The 18,797-nt window shown below is 38.6% G+C and overlaps 1 protein-coding gene across 3 annotated transcripts in view; it reads left to right on the forward strand.

Moving 5' to 3' along the window:
* The window catches only part of MYH10 (myosin heavy chain 10), a 144,736-nt gene that overhangs the window by 75,412 nt on the left and 50,527 nt on the right, over positions 1 to 18,797 (forward strand). For all 3 annotated transcript variants that reach the window (XM_073310850.2, XM_073310851.2, XM_073310852.2), the window contains 8 exons: positions 649 to 741; positions 4,580 to 4,643; positions 7,704 to 7,802; positions 10,288 to 10,431; positions 10,771 to 10,866; positions 15,759 to 15,877; positions 16,333 to 16,485; positions 17,027 to 17,200. In XM_073310850.2, coding sequence (XP_073166951.1) covers positions 649 to 741; positions 4,580 to 4,643; positions 7,704 to 7,802; positions 10,288 to 10,431; positions 10,771 to 10,866; positions 15,759 to 15,877; positions 16,333 to 16,485; positions 17,027 to 17,200 — 942 coding nt within the window. The remainder of the gene's footprint in view (positions 1 to 648; positions 742 to 4,579; positions 4,644 to 7,703; positions 7,803 to 10,287; positions 10,432 to 10,770; positions 10,867 to 15,758; positions 15,878 to 16,332; positions 16,486 to 17,026; positions 17,201 to 18,797) is intronic.

Raw genomic sequence — 18,797 nt, forward strand, 5'->3', positions numbered from 1 at the left:
AGCTATGTACAGCAAATGTTGACTGGCTGTGTAAATTTGAAAATAATTAATCTTACAATTTGGTATTATTCAATTTCACTTATGCCATTTGTGTCATATTTACTCCAGCTCAGAGTACATTGAAATACCACAAATTCTGTCCAAAATCTCAAGTTAGCTATGAGAATCAACAGCTTGCTGACTGATGGTGCATGCTAAAGCACCTGCTGTCCTATATGTTTCTGGTTTATATAGAGATCATTAACCATCCTAAAGATCTAATTTACAGAAACATCTTACACAGAAATCCAAAGATTATGCATTACTTTGTCAAATTGTTTTCCCCCCTGCAAAAACAGCATATGGGCTTTACTCTGACTTCTGTGCCTAATTCATTAGCCCTGAACTTGAATTCACTTTTTTATGTTCAGTGTTTCTAACATCAGCCCACCTAAGCTCGGTCACTTTTCTATACAATAGATGCCATCTTCTCTATTCCAGTGAAGAGTGTCAACAGAGCAAGGAATCAAACAAATAAAAGGCAACGTATTTGAAGATCTTGTCACGCACCTGGGGTAAAATGATCAGAAAGGAAACAGAATCAGGGACAGTCTGACATACACATGGGTTTCATATAAGTTTGCTTTTGTGTTTGTGTGGTTTTCTTAGGGGGAGCTGGAACGTCAGCTTCTGCAGGCGAACCCCATTCTGGAATCCTTTGGGAATGCAAAGACTGTGAAAAATGACAACTCTTCCCGTTTTGTAAGTTTAAAAAAAAATCCAAAACCTGGATGGTTGTTCACAAAAATATACATTTTTACCTATTCATAGGCATAGCTCTCTGTGAGAACCTACCTTATTGGTATTGGAAGTTTCCTTTACACACTACCTTCTTGAATTCAACTGAAGTTTGTATATTGAAACTTTGAAGTCTTATTCCAATACTGTATACAGCATATTTAATTTACTAGAGATGCTATGGTTGCAATGTGGTAGGCAAACACTTGCTTTAATACAAAACTCCTAGGCTCATCTATCCCTGAGTAGACCATTGTCCTGTTTACATGAGATGCGTATTGGTAAACTTTTTCCCCAGATGGCAGTGTGTCCTGCACATAGCCTATGACACAAGGTAGTAATTACACAATAGACCTGAACTGTGGCTTATGTACAGAGTAGTTAGTGAATTACCTAACTGCATATCATTTGAAAGCCCATATCAACTATTTTATAGCTATTCCTCCCATTCCCTCACAACTTTAGACACCAAATGGTTATGACTGAATATCCAGCTTTGAGATCAACTTGGTTTAGAATTTCATGGGTTTGTCAGTCTTAAAGGGATGTCAACTTAAAAAACAAAAATCATGCTTTTGTGTGGATTTTTCACTTACTGTTGAGTAAAATCTAAGATTATGATTGAAAGACTGGAGAGCTGTCTATGCATAGAGCACTTGTGTAATCAGTTTAAAATGTTTCCCATGTCACCTTCTGTTTTTAGAGGTCTTTCAAATATCAATAGGGGAGAGGAAAAGCATTTTCTTTGGTTTTACACTTTACAAACTGGTAGGGCAACTCAAGGCATGGATAGAAACTCTTCTTAACTCTTTTTCTTAACCTCAGAATGGGGTTCCAGTTTATATATATAAACCCCAGAATGGTTAAAGAAGCTGTGCTCTTGCTAAAGTGTAACCTAAATTTTACAGAGCAAATAAAACTTTTATATCTGTCTTACAAAATCGGCAGTGAAGTTTTGAGTAAGAATTCACTTTGAACAACTTTATGGCCTTTACTGTCTTGGTTAGATCCTTTAAATAGTTCCTATCAATCAAAAGCTAGGAAGGACACCACAGAAATGCAAGTTTGAAAATTCTTAAAGCCACATTATTTACAGTAATGGTTGGTATTCAGATGTGTTGGATATAAACTTCATAATCTCAACAGATTTCAGCTGCCCAGTAATTCCATTTTATTTCATTTCTTGGATTCCTCGAAGACTACTAATTTAATGAACATACTTTTTTATGAAAGCTGTAAAGCATCTGTTTTGCACTTTTTTTCTTTAAGTTTGCATTGCCATTGTGAACATAGTCACTCAAGTGGCTCTGGCCGTATTTTTATAAAGCAGTAAGTATAATGCACTCCAGATGGTGCCTTCAGTAGTCTTCAATAATAAGGATTTAAAAGGAAATGACAGAAATTCTCCCACAAAAGGAAAATGCAGCATGAATTCTTTTATCTCTAGATTTGAAGTGTAGTGCCTTGTTACTTAGCACAAAAACCAGCAGCCTCTCCCAACTTTCTGTTATTTAATAGCAGAGAGTACTGTAGTGAGGTTGTCAGGGCTACACTCCTACAAAATATACAGTTCTTATGTTAGATAGTATACCAGGAAGTAAAATTCCAACTTCCCTATCTTTTTACCTGTTATAGTCTTTTGGTTGTAGTTTTAATCGAATTTGGGATTGCAGACCCCACAGAACAGGTTTCTTGTCATCTTTTTTGCTTGTGTATGTTGTAAACAGAACTAAACTAGTTGTCAAATTGGAAAATACATTGTGATCCATTAGCCTTTATTTGTTCACTTGGTGGTTTGATAAATTCAGTAATGCACAGCCTATCATCCAGTCACTGGTTTGAAGGTTCTGCTTTTTCAGTTATTGCTTGAATATCTGTGACTTGGGTCTTCTCATAGTATTTCTGTGTTTTCAAATTTAAGTGGCATATCTGGAATATTCTGTTCTTATAGCAGATGGTGTGGCATCTACTTGTAAGTTTCAAAAAGCTGTCACTGTAGACTTACTAGTGCGGTACAGACTCTCTAATCTGTTTTGACATAAATTAAACAAGAAGTCAGTTCATTCATCTTTTTATTCTTAACATTTCCAGAAAGCTATATATTTTTCCTAATGAAAGAAACAGATATGTTCACCATACATCATGCCTGTTACCTGTCTCAAAGTGAGCTTATTGAGTATTCTGATCTTCTGTGCAGTGATGTCTGAGACCAAACTCTGGCCGTTATCAGCTTGCACATCTTTCATACATTTTAAAATAAGCTTCAGTGCTAGATTCACAGTTGTGGAGGCTGAAGTTCTCCCAGTTTAACCACAAATTTTTATATGATTAACAGAGCACAGTGGCATATTTTTGGGAGCTTTCAAGTAAACTTAAACCTGACTAGGACATTGTTCTGTAGTACTTCTAGGCCCAGTTTTCATGCATGTGTGTCCAAAAGTTAAACCTCTGAACCCAGATTTAGACACCATTTGAGGGAGTCAACTTGAAGGTAAGGTCCCTAACTGGAGTTGCATTGTTTACTCTGTGCTATAATTCTTCCTGTAACCACTTAAATTGTACAATAGAGCAATAAGATAACTAAGCACATAAGCATGCCAGTCTGTGCATTCTTTGGACTTTCTAAGCAATCCATAATGTTTGGGGTATTGGATGGATCAAGTGATGCACTGAGGTTTTTCTCTCTAAAAGACTGATTCAGGTGTGGCTTGTGCTATGTGAATGGCAGATGCGGTATCAAAAGATTTGGTCATCTCCGTCTAGTTCCTACTTGGCACATCTCTACATTGCACTCTGTAGACATGTCCTGATACTAGGAAAATGTGTTGTATTGCCAACAAGATGGCACATCTCATTGTAAAACTAATGTAGACAAGGCAAGTGGTGGTTTCATCTTGAACAGTTGCATAGAGGTCAAACTATTCCCTATCTTGTCTAAACACTGGATTTATGAAAAGCCATCTTATTTTAAAAATTACACCTTTTTTCTTTCCCTAGTGTAGATATGACCTTGTCAGAGTGACTTGAATGGGTGCAGAGAATGAATTCACTCCACTGGAGGTGTGCCTTCAAGTCAGGATGGAGACTCGTTCAGGAGAAAGTTTATACTGCTGTTGCCAGCCTTTCAACTTCTAGCGTCTTTCATCAGCATTAAAATTAAATGACCTTTTAGGAAAAACTTTTTCATAACAATATAAAAGGTGTCTATCTGGGTTACACACTGACCTTATTTTGAGACTCTGAAAAACTGCAGTGTCTCTTTTTACAGTGCATCTCACTTTATAGTAGATTGCAACATTTTAATGGAATACAACTGAAAGTGTATGAATGATTTGAATGAATGATATCTTGCCACTATTATCTGTATTAAATACTTATCACCTATGATGCAAATGTTACCTAATACAGTAGAATTTCAGAGTTATGAACACCAGGGTTAAAAAATGACTAGTCAACCACACACCTCATTTGGAACCAAAAGTACACAATCAGGCACAGGCAAGGGTGGGCAGGGGAGAGAGGGAAAGCAAATTCACTAGAGTGTTGTGTTAAACGCAAACTACTCAAATAAAGGGAAAGCAGCATTTTTCTTCTGCATAGTAAAGTTTCAAAGCTGTGCTAAGTCAATGTTGAGTTGTAAACGTTTGAAAAAACAACCACAATGTTGTGTTCAGAGTTATGAACATTCTCCATTCCCGAGATGTTTGTAACTCTGAGGTTCTACTGTATGCCTTTTTTTAAACGAGAGAGATGTTTTAACATAAAAAACAATTTTTTTTTAAAAGTTGTCTTTCTTTTCCAGGGCAAGTTCATTAGAATTAACTTTGATGTTACGGGTTATATTGTTGGGGCCAACATTGAGACCTGTATCCTGCTTCAGCAGTGCAATGTCGGTTAAAATATGAAGTGACTCACTCAGTCTTTTGTCTCTCTAACTTTGTGTATTGCTTAGAATTCTTTGTAATACATCATTAACACATTTGCAGGAAATAACATTTGGTGAACCTAGTGACATAATTTATCATAGTGTGAATGCTTTCTTGGACTCTCAATCCTCCCTTTGATTCAAAACAGTTTATCATACTATCAAGAAGTCTGAGAATTTCCTTTTACTCTGAAATAAATTGTCACAAAATATAAGACTTTGTTTGAAATCTGCTAGATTGTGACTGTTCTGAAGGTATGACTGTGTGGTGTTTATTGGGAAAACCAATTAAGGTAAGCCAGTACTTCATAAAGTGATACTGGAAATGGCACCACCTTAATCAGCTGATCTCCGCCCTGTGTGTACCCATTGTCACAAGCACGATTTTTGTCTCGTTTGGGTCACATAGGCAGCGCATCCAGGGGGGAAGGGGAGCTGTATTTTACTCATCCGAATATACCGACAGAATTAAGTTTCAACTGCAAGGCCAACTTCTGTCCCATTTTTGTTAATTACATCTGTGCAGTGCCTTTTGTTATATGAAGTCTAATAATTCAGTTTTTGCTGAATGGTCTTGATTCCTATTTCTTCCATACTTCCAGATGATTACTTGTCTGTAGTATTCCATTTTGTTTTGTTGAAAGTTGCTCTCCTTGCATTGTAATAGAAGAGTCAGGGTGTTAATCTCAGAGTAGAGTATGATCTCTGGAGGAATGGGATTAAGGCTCAAGTGCCTAAATCAATATGGTTCTTAAATCAGGTAGGTGTTACAACTCTAAGTATCTGTAAAAATCCAGGCTTATTGTCTAAATAGCTGAGCAGAATTATTTTGTTTAGCTTTATGAAAATTGGAGAATTTCGTGTCCAGTAGAGAGAGAGAGAAGTTAGGTTTGTTCCAGATGGTACGTTACTGGGCTAAATTGATAGGTTACCTGTATCCTTTATAAAACAAAATTGTATTGCACTTCATTTCAATATAGAAAAATGAAAGGAATTAATCTGATATATGTACAGCATCCTGTATGAAGCAACCTCTCCATTTGCACAAACTTTGAAATTTAGAAAATGTTTATTTCTGTTAAACTCATTAAAGTGAGAGAAATGTGTAAACACTAACTTTAAAAAACATTTTTGAAATGACAAGTGCCATACAGAATTTTGATGTCAAAATATTTAGACCGCACTTCTTTTTGGTGGCGTTTGATGATTCAGCTATGCCGTTTTTGAAAGACCTTATTGAAAGCATGGTTTACTTTAGGATGCCAACTTGTGCATTGCAAGTGGTGGTGGTTGTTTTTACATTAGGGAAAGTCAACCAGCATCAAAGAAGTTAATTTGCTGGAATTACAAACTCAAACTTCTAATTTGACTGTGTTTTGAAACCTGTTTATATAAAGTTGCTGAGAGATTATAAAATGGAGCCCCAAAACTATTATAAGTGAGTGGGTTTAAACTAAAGCTTAAATTTCTGATTGAGACGTCTAAAGACTTGGGGTGAACTTACAAAATTGTTGAGACACCAGAATTTTCTTAAGATGAGAATAACAGTGTATATATGAATTATCAAATTTATCAAAAAAAAAATTAAAAAATGAGGAGTCCTTGTGGCACCTTAGAGACTAACCAATTTATTTGGGCATTCCGCAAATCAGTGGCCCAAAATAAATTTGTTTGTCTCTTGTACCACAAGGACTCCTCTTTGTTTTTGCTGTTACAGACTTAACACGGCTAGCACTCTGAAACCTATCAAATCTATGTTGGTTGAGCACGTCTGATGGTGTCTTCTCCCTGTCCCTCTTTCTGGACGCTTCTGAGGAATAATTGGTAACTTATTCAGTTAGACAGTATTGGGATCTTCATCCTCTCAACTAATATTACCATCATGGTGATCTTTGCCATGTTTTGGTACCTGGGGGTTTGTAACTCTGGCCTTTTTGGATCCTCAAATATGTTCTTACAGATCAGAGAAGGAGGAGGCACCAGATAATGCCAGATGACCCCTTTCCTTGCTGCAGTGTCAGTGCCCCCCATCTTATTCCTCCTACTATTTTCCCATCTCTTTTCCTTTTATCTAATAAGCATCTGCCTTAGGTGGATGGACAAATCTAAACCTAACACTCTACCAAGCTGTTCATAACAAACTAGAAAGAGTTTCCAAAGTAGCCTGATCTATGTAAAAACCTTGTCTTCAACAGACTGGTCAGGGGAAATCAGAGCAACCCAGCCACCCTTTTCCAGAGTAAAGGGGATTAAAGCGTGGTTCAGGAGGGGCTAACTGGATTATGTGCTCTATGATCTTCCACCAACTAAACTTGAATCACCAGAGAGAGAGAGAGAAGCTGCATTTTCCTGTCTCTTTTTTTAAGCTCCTTTCCCCCCTTTATGTGCATCTTTTTTGTTTTAGAAGACAACAGTGTTAGACTTTACCAGAACCTGAGAGCTACCATGTAAATTGACTGACTCCAGTGAAGGTGTTTGTCATTTAAGAGATTTTTCAAGAAAGGATTTTTCCCTCCTTAAAAAGACCTTACAACAAATATAGAAAGAGGGAGTAGGGAAAGCTTTTATAGTGAAAATTAATTCTAGTTTCTTAGTGTTCCTTTTATGTATGTGCGAGTAATGTTAGAACATTTTCTTGTTTGTGCAACAAGCAAAGCAAAGGATCTGGCAGCGGAGGCCTCAAACCCCAATTAACTACTAAATTAACATGGGGGTGAGGGGGAATTTAAGAGCTTCCTAAAAAACTCCCTATCTGATCCTCACAGTAGGCTTTTATGTCTTCTGCAAAAAACTAATAGAAAGGGAGAGATCTTGTTACAAGTATTAAAAGAATCATAATTGTTTGTCACTTCTTGAGGGTATAAATCCAGCACAGCAAGCACCAAATTTACCTGATGATAATTCTGCTTTTAATGTAACCCACTTTGTATAATTTTATGTTTTGAATTTCTCATGAAAAGATGCACAATGCAAGTTAAGATCCTTGACTATTCATGATCAGACTTGTTGGAAAAGTCTCGTGCTGTTCGTCAGGCCAAAGATGAACGAACATTTCATATCTTCTATCAACTGCTCTCTGGGGCAGGAGAACACCTAAAGTGTAAGTTACAAATCTAATCCTATCACCCTGTTCAGTTCTTATGTATTCTGAATTTGCCATTTTTAGTGCTTGAGCTGTGAAGTTCCTGTATGCCGTGGGCTTGAAAGAGTAATTAATGATCAGAGATCTGAGGTATGAAAAGAAAACAGCTGGCTTTATTCTGAAATCACTCTTCATATTGCAGCAGACTTGTTGGTTCCGCAGCTGTTGCATAACCGCAGTATTTCAGGTGAATGACTTCCAGATCACAAACTCTGGACCAGTGCAGACCAAAGGTTTTGTAGCCCCTTAATTGAGTCCCTGGCTGGCAATCAGTAAGGTAGGCTGGCAGTATTTGTTTCTTCAAGTCACAGAGTGTGTTGGCAGGAAGTGTCAAATCTGTACTGGACCACGCACTCAGACTGGGCAGAATGCCAAACAAACACAGAATAAAAGCCTGAAGAAAACCAGTCTCAGTGTAATGTTTACACTTCCATGGTGAATATCAGTTAGCTCCAGCAGTGTGGGGAGGGATAGCTCAGTGGTTTGAACATTAGCCTGCTAAACCCAGGGTTGAGAGTTCAATCTTTGAGGGAGCCATTTAGGGATCTGGGGCAAAAATTGGGGATTGATCCTGCTTTGAGCAGGGGGTTGGACTAGATGACCTTATGAGGTCCCTTCCAACCCTGATATTCTGTGATTCTATGGGGCCTCGCCTCTTCTCTGTATAGTTGTGGTAACTTGCATGTACTTACCCAAATGTGTGGCATATACCATTACTGGAAGAGTGGGTTTATACTGGACAGCTCCATCCTTAGTCACATTCCTTAAAATAAAGAACTGCTAGTATGTAGTAAAACTAAGGCTAAGATTTTGTCACATATTTTTAGTAAAAGTCAGAGAGATAATGGGCAAAAAAGAAAAATTCACTGAAGCCATGAGCTGTCTGATTTTTAATAAAAATATCTGTGACAAAATAGGGATCTGTGGGTCCCCACACAGTTGAAGCGGGGCAGCTGTGCAGGGGCTAGGAGCCGCCTGCAGCAGCTGGGGGCTGCTGGGTACCCCTGCAGCTCTGGGGGTCCCCTTCTGCCTCAGGAGCTGTAGGGTGCCCCCTATCTCCCATGTCAGCCGGGAGCTTGGGGGGTTCCCCTGCCATGGCTGGGAGTTTGAGGGTTCCCCTGCTGCCCTTGATGGCTTGGAGCTCCAGAGGCAGTGGGGTATCCCACAGCTCCCTGCCCCCACTGGTGGCAGGGGACCCTGCAGCTCCCGACCACCGCAGGCTGAAGTCAGAGGTCACTGGAAGTCACGGATTCCGTGAGTTCCGCAACCTCTGACTAAATCGTAGCTTTAAGTGTAACTATTAAACAGTGGTTGACCATGGCTATTCCAAAACAGGCAATTGGCTTCCAGTCAGCCAGTCAAGATTAATATATGTGATATATGTGATTTCAGTCACATGTGCATGCAGCTTAGCATATACTCACTTTAGGTGCACAAATACCCAGGGAGCATGGATGGATATGCATTACTGTGTGTGAATATACACATTTGAAAAATTGGTCCTATATCTGTTTCGCTTTAATGTTGAAGAGGAATCTGTGTGGTTAGGATTCCTGGGCTATCTCAACACTTTAAGTGTGTATATAAAAATCTGTTTGGACAGCCATCAGACATAGGCAGAAGGAATGTCTGTGGCCTTATCTGTACTATGGCAGTAAATGATCTAAGTTACGCTACTTAAGTTACCGTAAGTGAAGCTGACGTAGCTAGATTCACTTACCTCAGTGTCTACACCGTGTTGTGTTATCAGGAGATGCTCTCCTGCCAACTTCACCTCCCCGAGAAGAGGAGGATGAGTACAGAAATTGACGGGAGAGTGCTCTCCCATCAATTTAGCACATCTTCACCAGACCCACTAACCTGATGCTGCTGCATGGCCGGTATGAATACCTCCTCTAGAGCAGTAGTTCTCAACTTATTTACCATTGTGGGTCACATCCAATACTACCTGTATGGCCCTGAGGATATCACATGGGCTGCAGCTCTGTGCTGATTGGGTCACAAGCAGTCTGTGGGCCACAGTTTGAGAACCACTACTCTAGAGGATTGAAATTGTAATTCAAAAAGAAAAGGAGGACTTGTGGCACCTTAGAGACTAACAAATTTATTTGAGCATAAGCTTTCGTGAGCTACAGCTCACTTCATCGTAATGCAGTAACCCTTATGCAGAACAGTGTCCCGTTCATGCCCTGTGCAAGGAGCTAATCCATTTTTTACAAAGCCAGCTTGAAGCTGTTGGTAATTGGGCCTTTTTATATTAAAGATTGTGCTGGGTTCAGCACTTGAACTCATTTCTAGAGTTAAAGAAGATTTGGAGTAACTGCTTGTAATTCAGTTTATTTAAATGCTGATATAACTGGTAGTCCATTTATTTGTTAGATTTTTTTTTTTTTTAAATATTAGACTTGTGCACAAAGCTTTTACTTTTTTCCCTCCACTACAGCTGACTTGCTGCTTGAAGGATTTAACAATTACAGATTTTTGTCTAATGGCTATATCCCCATTCCTGGGCAGCAAGACAAAGATAACTTTCAGGAGACTATGGAAGCCATGCACATCATGGGCTTTTCTCATGAGGAAATCTTGTGTAAGTTAAGTCTTTTTGATTTCTGTAGTGTACTTGCTTTTTATGTAAAATTACAAAAACTAAATGAAACAAATGTTGACAACCAAACTTAAATCTAATGGAGTTTTAATGCTTTGAAAGCCTGTGGCAAACATTGTACCGCTTCAAAAACTTAAAGAAATCTTCTGATTTTTAAGCTAAAATTGACCTAGAATCAAGAAAGACTACTACATAGTGCAATAATAATTGTAAATTACTTTTTGAATTGGGCTTCAATGGGTGCCTAAGACTGGTGAGGAGGTGAATTTTATTAAGACGCAAACTTGACAAGAAAATGTTTGTATCTTTCTGTTAACACAGCAATGCTGAAGGTGGTGTCGTCAGTACTACAATTTGGTAATATTTCTTTTAAGAAGGAAAGAAACACTGATCAGGCCTCCATGCCAGAAAATACAGGTAAATTGGTCACACTGTGTGGCCTTTAATGACATTGATTGTGGTTTTCTGATTATAATTTGTTCATCAGATATTCTGAGAAGTTAGAAAGTATTTTTTTTCTTTTTTTTTTCTTTTCTGAACTTCCTCTATAAAGCTCTGCCAGAGAGAGGCCATAATTTGTAACAGTAACAGCCAGCATGGAACCACTAAAACTCTCCCATCTTCCACTCATCTTATACTCTCATCCACACAGGCATTAAAACTGCTGTCTACAGAATTCCATAAATTATTGAAGCTGTTTATAATTCTCCTAAACTTTGAACAAGCGTTTCAGCTGTAGCCTCATTAATTGCTTCTCAGCAAAGACTTAAATGTCAGGAAAAGAAAAGTGTACTTAAATCAGTGTATTTTCTTTGGTTCTTGACAGTCATTACGTTGCCAGTGAAAAGAATCCTGGAGCCAAGGGCAACTTCCTTAGTGAAATGGCTGAATTTAAGAAGTACTGTATTTAAACACTTATTTCTGAAATGACAGGGTAGTGTGACTATGATTTATTTTTACATTTTAATACTTCAGAGTGCAGTCAGTATTTGGTAGATGTGCTTAAAAAAAGAGACCGTCCCTTAGGCACTTCTAAGAATTTTCAGACTACTAGTTTAACCAGTATTTGGTCATTCTAAATCCTCTCTAAGAAAATAACATCTTTACAGTAGTTTAAAACTCAGCTTTGGTTAACTGCAAAGTGTTTAGCTGTTTTCCTATCTAAAAATTAGCTTTGATTTCAATAAAGCAGTAAGACACAGAAGCAACTACAGCTTCTTGCATAAGTCCTGATGTGTTGTGGTTTGTGATTATAGATGGGCACTTCTAACCTCTGTATTAGGAGTATCTTCAGTTAATTTTTATCACCTCTCCACTTTCTGGATATCAAAAGTGTTGAATGATAAAACAAATGTTGCAGAAAAGCTGGCTCAGATCTAAAATTTGTTTCATAACCTGAGCATCTGCTGCTGTTGCTCGTTTTTATCAATTTTTATATTTAGTACCCTAACATTCTTTGAGGGAGAAAGTGGAAGTGGGAGAGTTCTGAAATTTGCTGAGAACTTCATAGGCACTGAAGAACAAATGAAGCTTTATATGAAGAATGTTGTTAATTGACTTATTATGCAATGACCTAAAGCAATAAAATCCTGTCCAGAAACTTCAAGATGGTTATTGTCTCTTAGGGCTTGTCTACACTTCAGCTGCACAGCTGAAGTGCTTTAGGGGTTCTCCCACTGTCAGTGTAGGTGCTCCGCCTCCCATAGAGGTGGTTGTTCTCCTGTGGACTTAATGCTGTCTACACTGGGGTTTAGGTCTGTTTAACTGGTGGATTTTTCACACCCCTGAGCAACATCGTTATACTGAAATTTAACAGCCTTTTTTGGTTCAGGAAGCCTAATAACCTCTGAGTTGTTATAGCTGTAGTGAGCTGTACTGAAACAACTAATATATCCTCAGAACTTAGGGATTAAAATAATGCTTCGTAGATTTGGTGACAATTTGACAGTTATAGGGGAAGAATTCAAGACTGAGATATTCTTTTAATTTGGGCATCAAATGATCTATTTCTAGTGTACACTAATCATGTCTCCACTACAGAACAAAGTTGTTCTTGTGTCTCTCTATATAGTTTTGCACAATAAAAATGTGGTCGTTCTACATTAATAGTCACCAATAGATTATAAAAATACAAGCGAAATACAATTAAACAGCCAAAGAAAACAGTCCGTAAGCAGATGCAACATAATAAAACTATCATAAATTACCTGCCTTTCTATGCAGCATCTCACATATTTCACAGGTAAAACAGAATCATAATATGCCTAGCTCCGTCAGAGGGACACTTAGCAGATAAGATTCCAAACCTGAAAGGCCATGTCTTGCTCTTGGACAAAGCAGGAAGTTTTCACGTAGGAGGATGGTGGGCAAGACCAATATCCACTCTTGTGATCCCCAGTACAGTGCACCTTTCCCCCCCCCCCCCCCAGTGGCAAAAAGCTCAATTATTTTGCAGTTTTCAGAAACTGAAGAAGAGTCCTGCATCCTGTCCCTCTTTAATAAATAACCCTACTAACTTGGTAGTGCAATGGCTAGTGCTAGCCACTGCTATGTGGGTGACCCAAGCTTTAACTTTTGCTCTATGTGCTATCAGAGGCCTGAAGTCCTGAAAGGTGTCAGTTCCTGGAGGTGAAAAAATTGATTGCATTGGTTGATAGACTTCTCCAGCTAACTGAGAATGCAGGTCTGTCCTGAACAGTGGCTGTATCCTGTAAAACTGGTCATAGCTGTTTGTTTTAGTGACAAATAGCTGTATTGGCTCTGTAAAGTTAAGGAAGATTCTGTTCCTTCATGTGGATCTTCCAGCAGAACCTTTTATTTGGGTATAATCGGTTACCTCTGGGCAACACACTGAAAGCAGTCTATGACTATGGGACTACTTTGGTAGGTACTCTGGTGATAATGCAAGAGATGGAAAGAAAACAGTGTGAGTTTGCAGCATTTGCAATTCAATAAGGAACAAATTTGATCAGGATATACTGAGGATCACTGAACAGGAACCCCACAATTAAATTCAAAGCACTTTTTTTCTCAAAGAGGAACAGTACATACTGGCTTCAGAGAGGAGAAGTTGTCCTGTCTAAACCTGTTTAGCTGAAAGGAATGGGTCCTTTGAGGGTGCTGGGGATTTTAAAAACACCCCTCCCCCCCACCTCCACCTCCACATCCCCTTAGAGGAATCTTAAAGGATTAAGAGAATTCTTGAAAAGACTGAGGAGGAAAACAAACTTTCATTTTCTTCAGGAAGTCCGATTGCTCAGGACAAGTACTGTGGGTATGTTTTAACCTCCCACTGGTTGCAGTTCCTTCTCTCTCAACGTGAATCAGGCTAAAAATATGGTAGAACAGTCTTGTCAATTGACAAGAATCTATTCATCAAGCTTACAGCTACAGGTTCTCCCTTGCATGTCACTAGAAATGTCAATACATACATCCTCTCAGAAATGTAACCCAAATCCTCTAAAACCTTGAGATTAACCTCTCTTCAGAATCCAAACTGTCCATGTGATTCTAGAGTTCGTTCAATGTGTGTTACTCATCACGTTGTCTAGCTTGTAATAAAATACCATACCCAGAGACAACTAAAAAAGTGAGTTTTAGGTATTTTGGGGAGGAATGGAGCTTACGGGAAGGGGGGGGGGGGAATTGCAAGAACATCGCTGCAAAGTGGACAGTATATTTAGACTTCTAGAGATGGATAATGCTGCTGCTAACTCTTGGTATCTGAGTAATGACAAAGGAGAAATAAGTGGGGGAGGTGTGAAGGAGTAACATTTTTTTATAAGCCACCCTTTCCACAGATACCAGATGAATATGCTGTAAGATGCAAATTCCTGGTGAATGTAGCTGTTCCTTTTCTTAGGGAAATTTGTGGGTACATGAGAGAGAATAGACAAACTTTAGATGCTGGCAGGGAGGCTCTTGAAACAATAAATCTTGTCTCTTAAATACCAATTTAATTTCATTTTTATTTTAAAGTTTGAGTGACTTTCATGCCATAAAAATATCAAGCCAAAGTGAGTTGTGGCTACTCAGTCTTGGGAGAGCAGGACTCGTCCTTAAAATGCCTAAGTATTGACTCGTGGGTGTCTAGCTCTAGCCACCCACATTTGTGTTTTCTAACTATTGTTTAGCATGTTGTACTCAAAGTCCATTTCCTCCTGTCTTACAGTAGAGCGAAAGCATAATGCCGAATTTTTGATGTTCTCGTTGTTGCCACATGGAGGAGTACATGACCAAGCACAGAATCCAGGGCTTTGGGGCTGGGAAATACCATCTTCAGTACTAGATTGTCCCAGAAAGAGGGTTCCCCTTTCTTTTTAACAGACTAAATTGAAGGATGCCAAATCATCATATTGGAAAGATGAGAGGGACTAAAAAATTCATTTGCTAGATGTCCTTCTGAGAAAGCTTAGAAGCTGGCACACTTGAGAAAAACACTTAGCCCCAGAGCTAAAAATATCTAATGTGTGTCAGATTCATTTTTAGAAATCTTAAGTCACAAAAACACCCAACCTATTAATAGAAAATGTATAGGGAAGAGGATTGACATTGAAAGAAAATAAAGTAGAAATAATGTAGGTTTTGCCAAACCAGGAAAGGTCAGTGGTCCATCCAGTGTGATATTCTGCTTCCAGCATTCTTGTACCAGTTGCTTTAGGTAAAAGCACTCTGACACTGTTTCAGTGATGTGGCCTCAGACCAAAATCCCATAGCAATGCATTGGCATGCCTGCCTGCACTGCAGCATAGCAGTTTCTCTAAGCAGCCATAGGTCTACACTACAGTGTGTAGCTCTGCTTGAGCTAGTGCACTAAAAATAGAAGGGTAGCCAAGGGTAGTGTGGGTGGCAGCTTGGGCTGGCCACCAAAGTGTATGCCCAGGGGGTCTGGGCAGGCTTGTCGTCCAGCATATGTCTGTCTACCCAAACTGGGATGCACATTCCTAGCTGCAGTGGAGACATACCCTTATTGGCATCTGGCATATTCTATCAAAAGAATGAATGAGCTTTCATCAAAACCAACAATATTCAGCTCCAGTGCTTCCTAGGAATTTCCTGAACTAACCTGGGATTTGCTATACTAAATTAACAGGGATTCACTAATGTGTTTATATGATTACCACAGGTTCTGGGGTTCCTTATAGACACTAGTTGTAATAGGTTTATTTTTCACAAGGTTGATGCTGCTTCTGATTTCGGCATTGAGTAGTTGCTAAAAATCGTTGAGTTATCAACGGCTTGTTTCCTTAATGTTCTGGCTGGCCTGGAGAGTTTGGGGGTATTTAAGTGAATAACTTTATTACTTTCAGTTGCACAGAAACTCTGCCATCTACTGGGAATGAATGTAATGGAATTTACTCGAGCTATACTTACGCCACGCATTAAAGTTGGCAGAGACTACGTTCAGAAAGCCCAGACCAAAGAACAAGTAAGTTTTTTGATGTATAAAAATAAAATGAAGCTACAATTCATCCAAGGTAACTTTTCAGATGCAGTTAGTAAACTATGTTGATGCTAGTTTCTGTTCTGTTCCTTGTTACATCTTACTCTGTGTTTTTTGTATTTTCTTGCATGGCAAAAAACAAGACTGTATAGAGAGCAAGAACTTCTTTCCTTTCCTTGGCCTTTAGCTGATCTTGATTCTAATGTTGTTTGACATATCAAATGTAGAAAAGCAGTCTTAATTTTTGTTGACAATAGAATTGAACTTTATTTTTAATCAAATCATGTAGTATTTCTGCTGACTGTTTTCTTTCCTCAGTGGTATTAACTGCATTAAACTTGTTCAGTTCCCTTAACAGTTGTTTGTGATAACATCCATCTCCTTGTTCTTTTGATGACTCCTCGAGAATAAATAAATGTTTAATATGTTTTGATTTTCAGGCAGACTTTGCAGTGGAAGCCTTGGCAAAAGCCACTTATGAACGCCTCTTCCGCTGGCTTGTTCACCGCATTAATAAAGCTCTGGATAGGACCAAACGACAGGGAGCTTCTTTCATTGGCATTCTGGATATCGCTGGATTTGAAATCTTTGAGGTTTGCTAAAGAGCCAGTTATGGAAAACTAATTTATAGCTTTAAATTCTGTTTTCTATCTATCTATCACTATGTTCGTACCCTTACTGCTGACAATCCCAAATTGTAAAGTACTGTAAAGCAATTTGTTGCGAGAATGCTGTAAAGATTATATGAAGCATTTGATTAGTTTTGCAATGTATAAAGGTTCTGGCTACCCTAAATTACAATCCCAAATGTTTAAAGCCACAGTCTCTCTTCTAATCTGAGTTAAACACTCATGCGTGACCATTTATTCTGCAGCTGTGGATTTCTCCTGTAATATAGCAGTCTAGAGTGTACTACAGATAAGAATAACATCTCGTGGGTGAATTGAACTCATGTTTTATATACTAATTTCAGACCAAATCGCATCTTTCATTTATTGGATGTTAGGAAACTCTCCCTTAATAAAATCAGAAATTTGCCCTACCGGTACTACTTGCAAATGTAACAGAGGACATTTCATAAGATTATAAATTCTGCCATTGAGGTGGTATTCTAATTCGTGAAATATTTTGCAGCTGAACTCTTTTGAGCAACTTTGTATCAACTATACCAATGAGAAGTTGCAGCAGTTGTTCAACCACACCATGTTTATCCTGGAACAAGAAGAGTACCAGCGGGAAGGCATAGAATGGAACTTTATTGATTTTGGACTGGATCTGCAACCCTGCATTGATTTAATAGAAAGGCCTGTACGTTTCTTTCATTTCTTGTGGATTTCTGGGACCAGGTACCAGGCTATCTTATGGAACAGTCCCAAGAATTGGATTAACTTGAATATGTGACCACTGAGGACTGAATCCCATTATTTTTATATTAATTTTAGTCTAAGTATCCTGTACTCACTGGAGTAATCCTGTGTCCATTTGTGTGTGAGCCTATCTGCATACACATAGTGCACTGTTCTAGTCGTATGGGACTAAATACTTTGACTTACTGTTTATGTTGTTTCTGATGCCAACCAAGTCCTCATTGCTCTTATCTTCAAGCCTAACCATGTGATGGTATTATGGGTGCCTAATGTGGTGGCTCAACCAGAAAGCTCTTGAAGATTTAGGGTGAAATCCTTGCCCCTTTTGAAGTCAATGGTAAAATTCCCATCAACTTCAGTGGGACCAGAATTTCACCCTATAAATCTGCCTTGTGTTTGAGTGGGTCTTCTAAGACTGCAGCCTTTGGGAAACTGTTTTCTCAATGCACTTAGCTAAAGGATCCTGTCAGTTGCCCAGTCTCTGGGAACAGTAGACCACTCCAATCAACTACAGATAGCATGAGGAGCTGCTTAAGAGTCCAGAAAAAGAGCACCAATCTTGAGTGGCTATTCCCGCTTCCCCACTCCACCCCCCAGATCTGGGCTGAAGTTTATCCTGAAGTCCTCTGAATGACAGATAATTAAAATGTCACAATATACGCTTGTTTTGAGTTACGGCATCATTATGTAACATCTCTCTAGCATCTTCCTTACTGGAAATGCAATACCGAGCTAAGGGATTCCTCCCCTCCATTTAAGAAAATATTTTTTTTTTCCCCAGAACCCAGTTTTGCAGGCTATGACAGATGTGCAAAAAGAAGGATCAGTGGCATAATGATGGTTATGACCAGCGTTTTCATCTGAGTCCATTTTCATACTTTTTTTTCCAAATTTTGAGCTGTAATTGTTGTGAAGTTAATTCTTTCACACATTTTAATACACTGTTGCTGCATGTAATGCTATACTTGTATCCAGAGCAGCAAAAATCCAGCAAACCAGTTCTGTCTTTAAAAGTTAGTTTGCGGGGAGAGAAATCTTTGCAAAGATCTTCACTTTGAATGTGCAGTTCCAGAAAGAGGATCCAAATTCTGTCTCCTTGGAATAAAGAGCTTTGCCTGCCATAAAGTGTGAGGGAAGAAATGTGCATATTTTCACTATACAAAATATTTAGCATGAAATATTCTAAGACTTATGTTTAGTGGGTTTTAAGAGCCAAACATTGGTACCTCCTCAGTCTTCCTATAAATGAATTTACATGGGCACATGATGTCATGGAATGGTCTCAGATCGCCGTATCTTGTAAAATGTGGAGACTTGCAAATTCACAATGAATTGTTTTAAAGTGTAAATTTTTATAAATCAGTTCCTCTACTGTTAGGTTTTTTTTCTTAGACTTGCGTGTAGCAATCTGTTTCCCTTGGAAAAGATTACTGATGCCCTCAAACCAATCCCCACCAGTAAAATGAAAATAGTTGTTCCCTGCCTCATATGGATGCTGAGGATAAATACGCTAAACATTGTGAGGTATTCAGATACAG

Source organism: Lepidochelys kempii, chromosome 14 (assembly GCF_965140285.1).
Source record: "Lepidochelys kempii isolate rLepKem1 chromosome 14, rLepKem1.hap1, whole genome shotgun sequence".
NCBI classification, from domain to species: Eukaryota; Metazoa; Chordata; order Testudines; family Cheloniidae; genus Lepidochelys; species Lepidochelys kempii.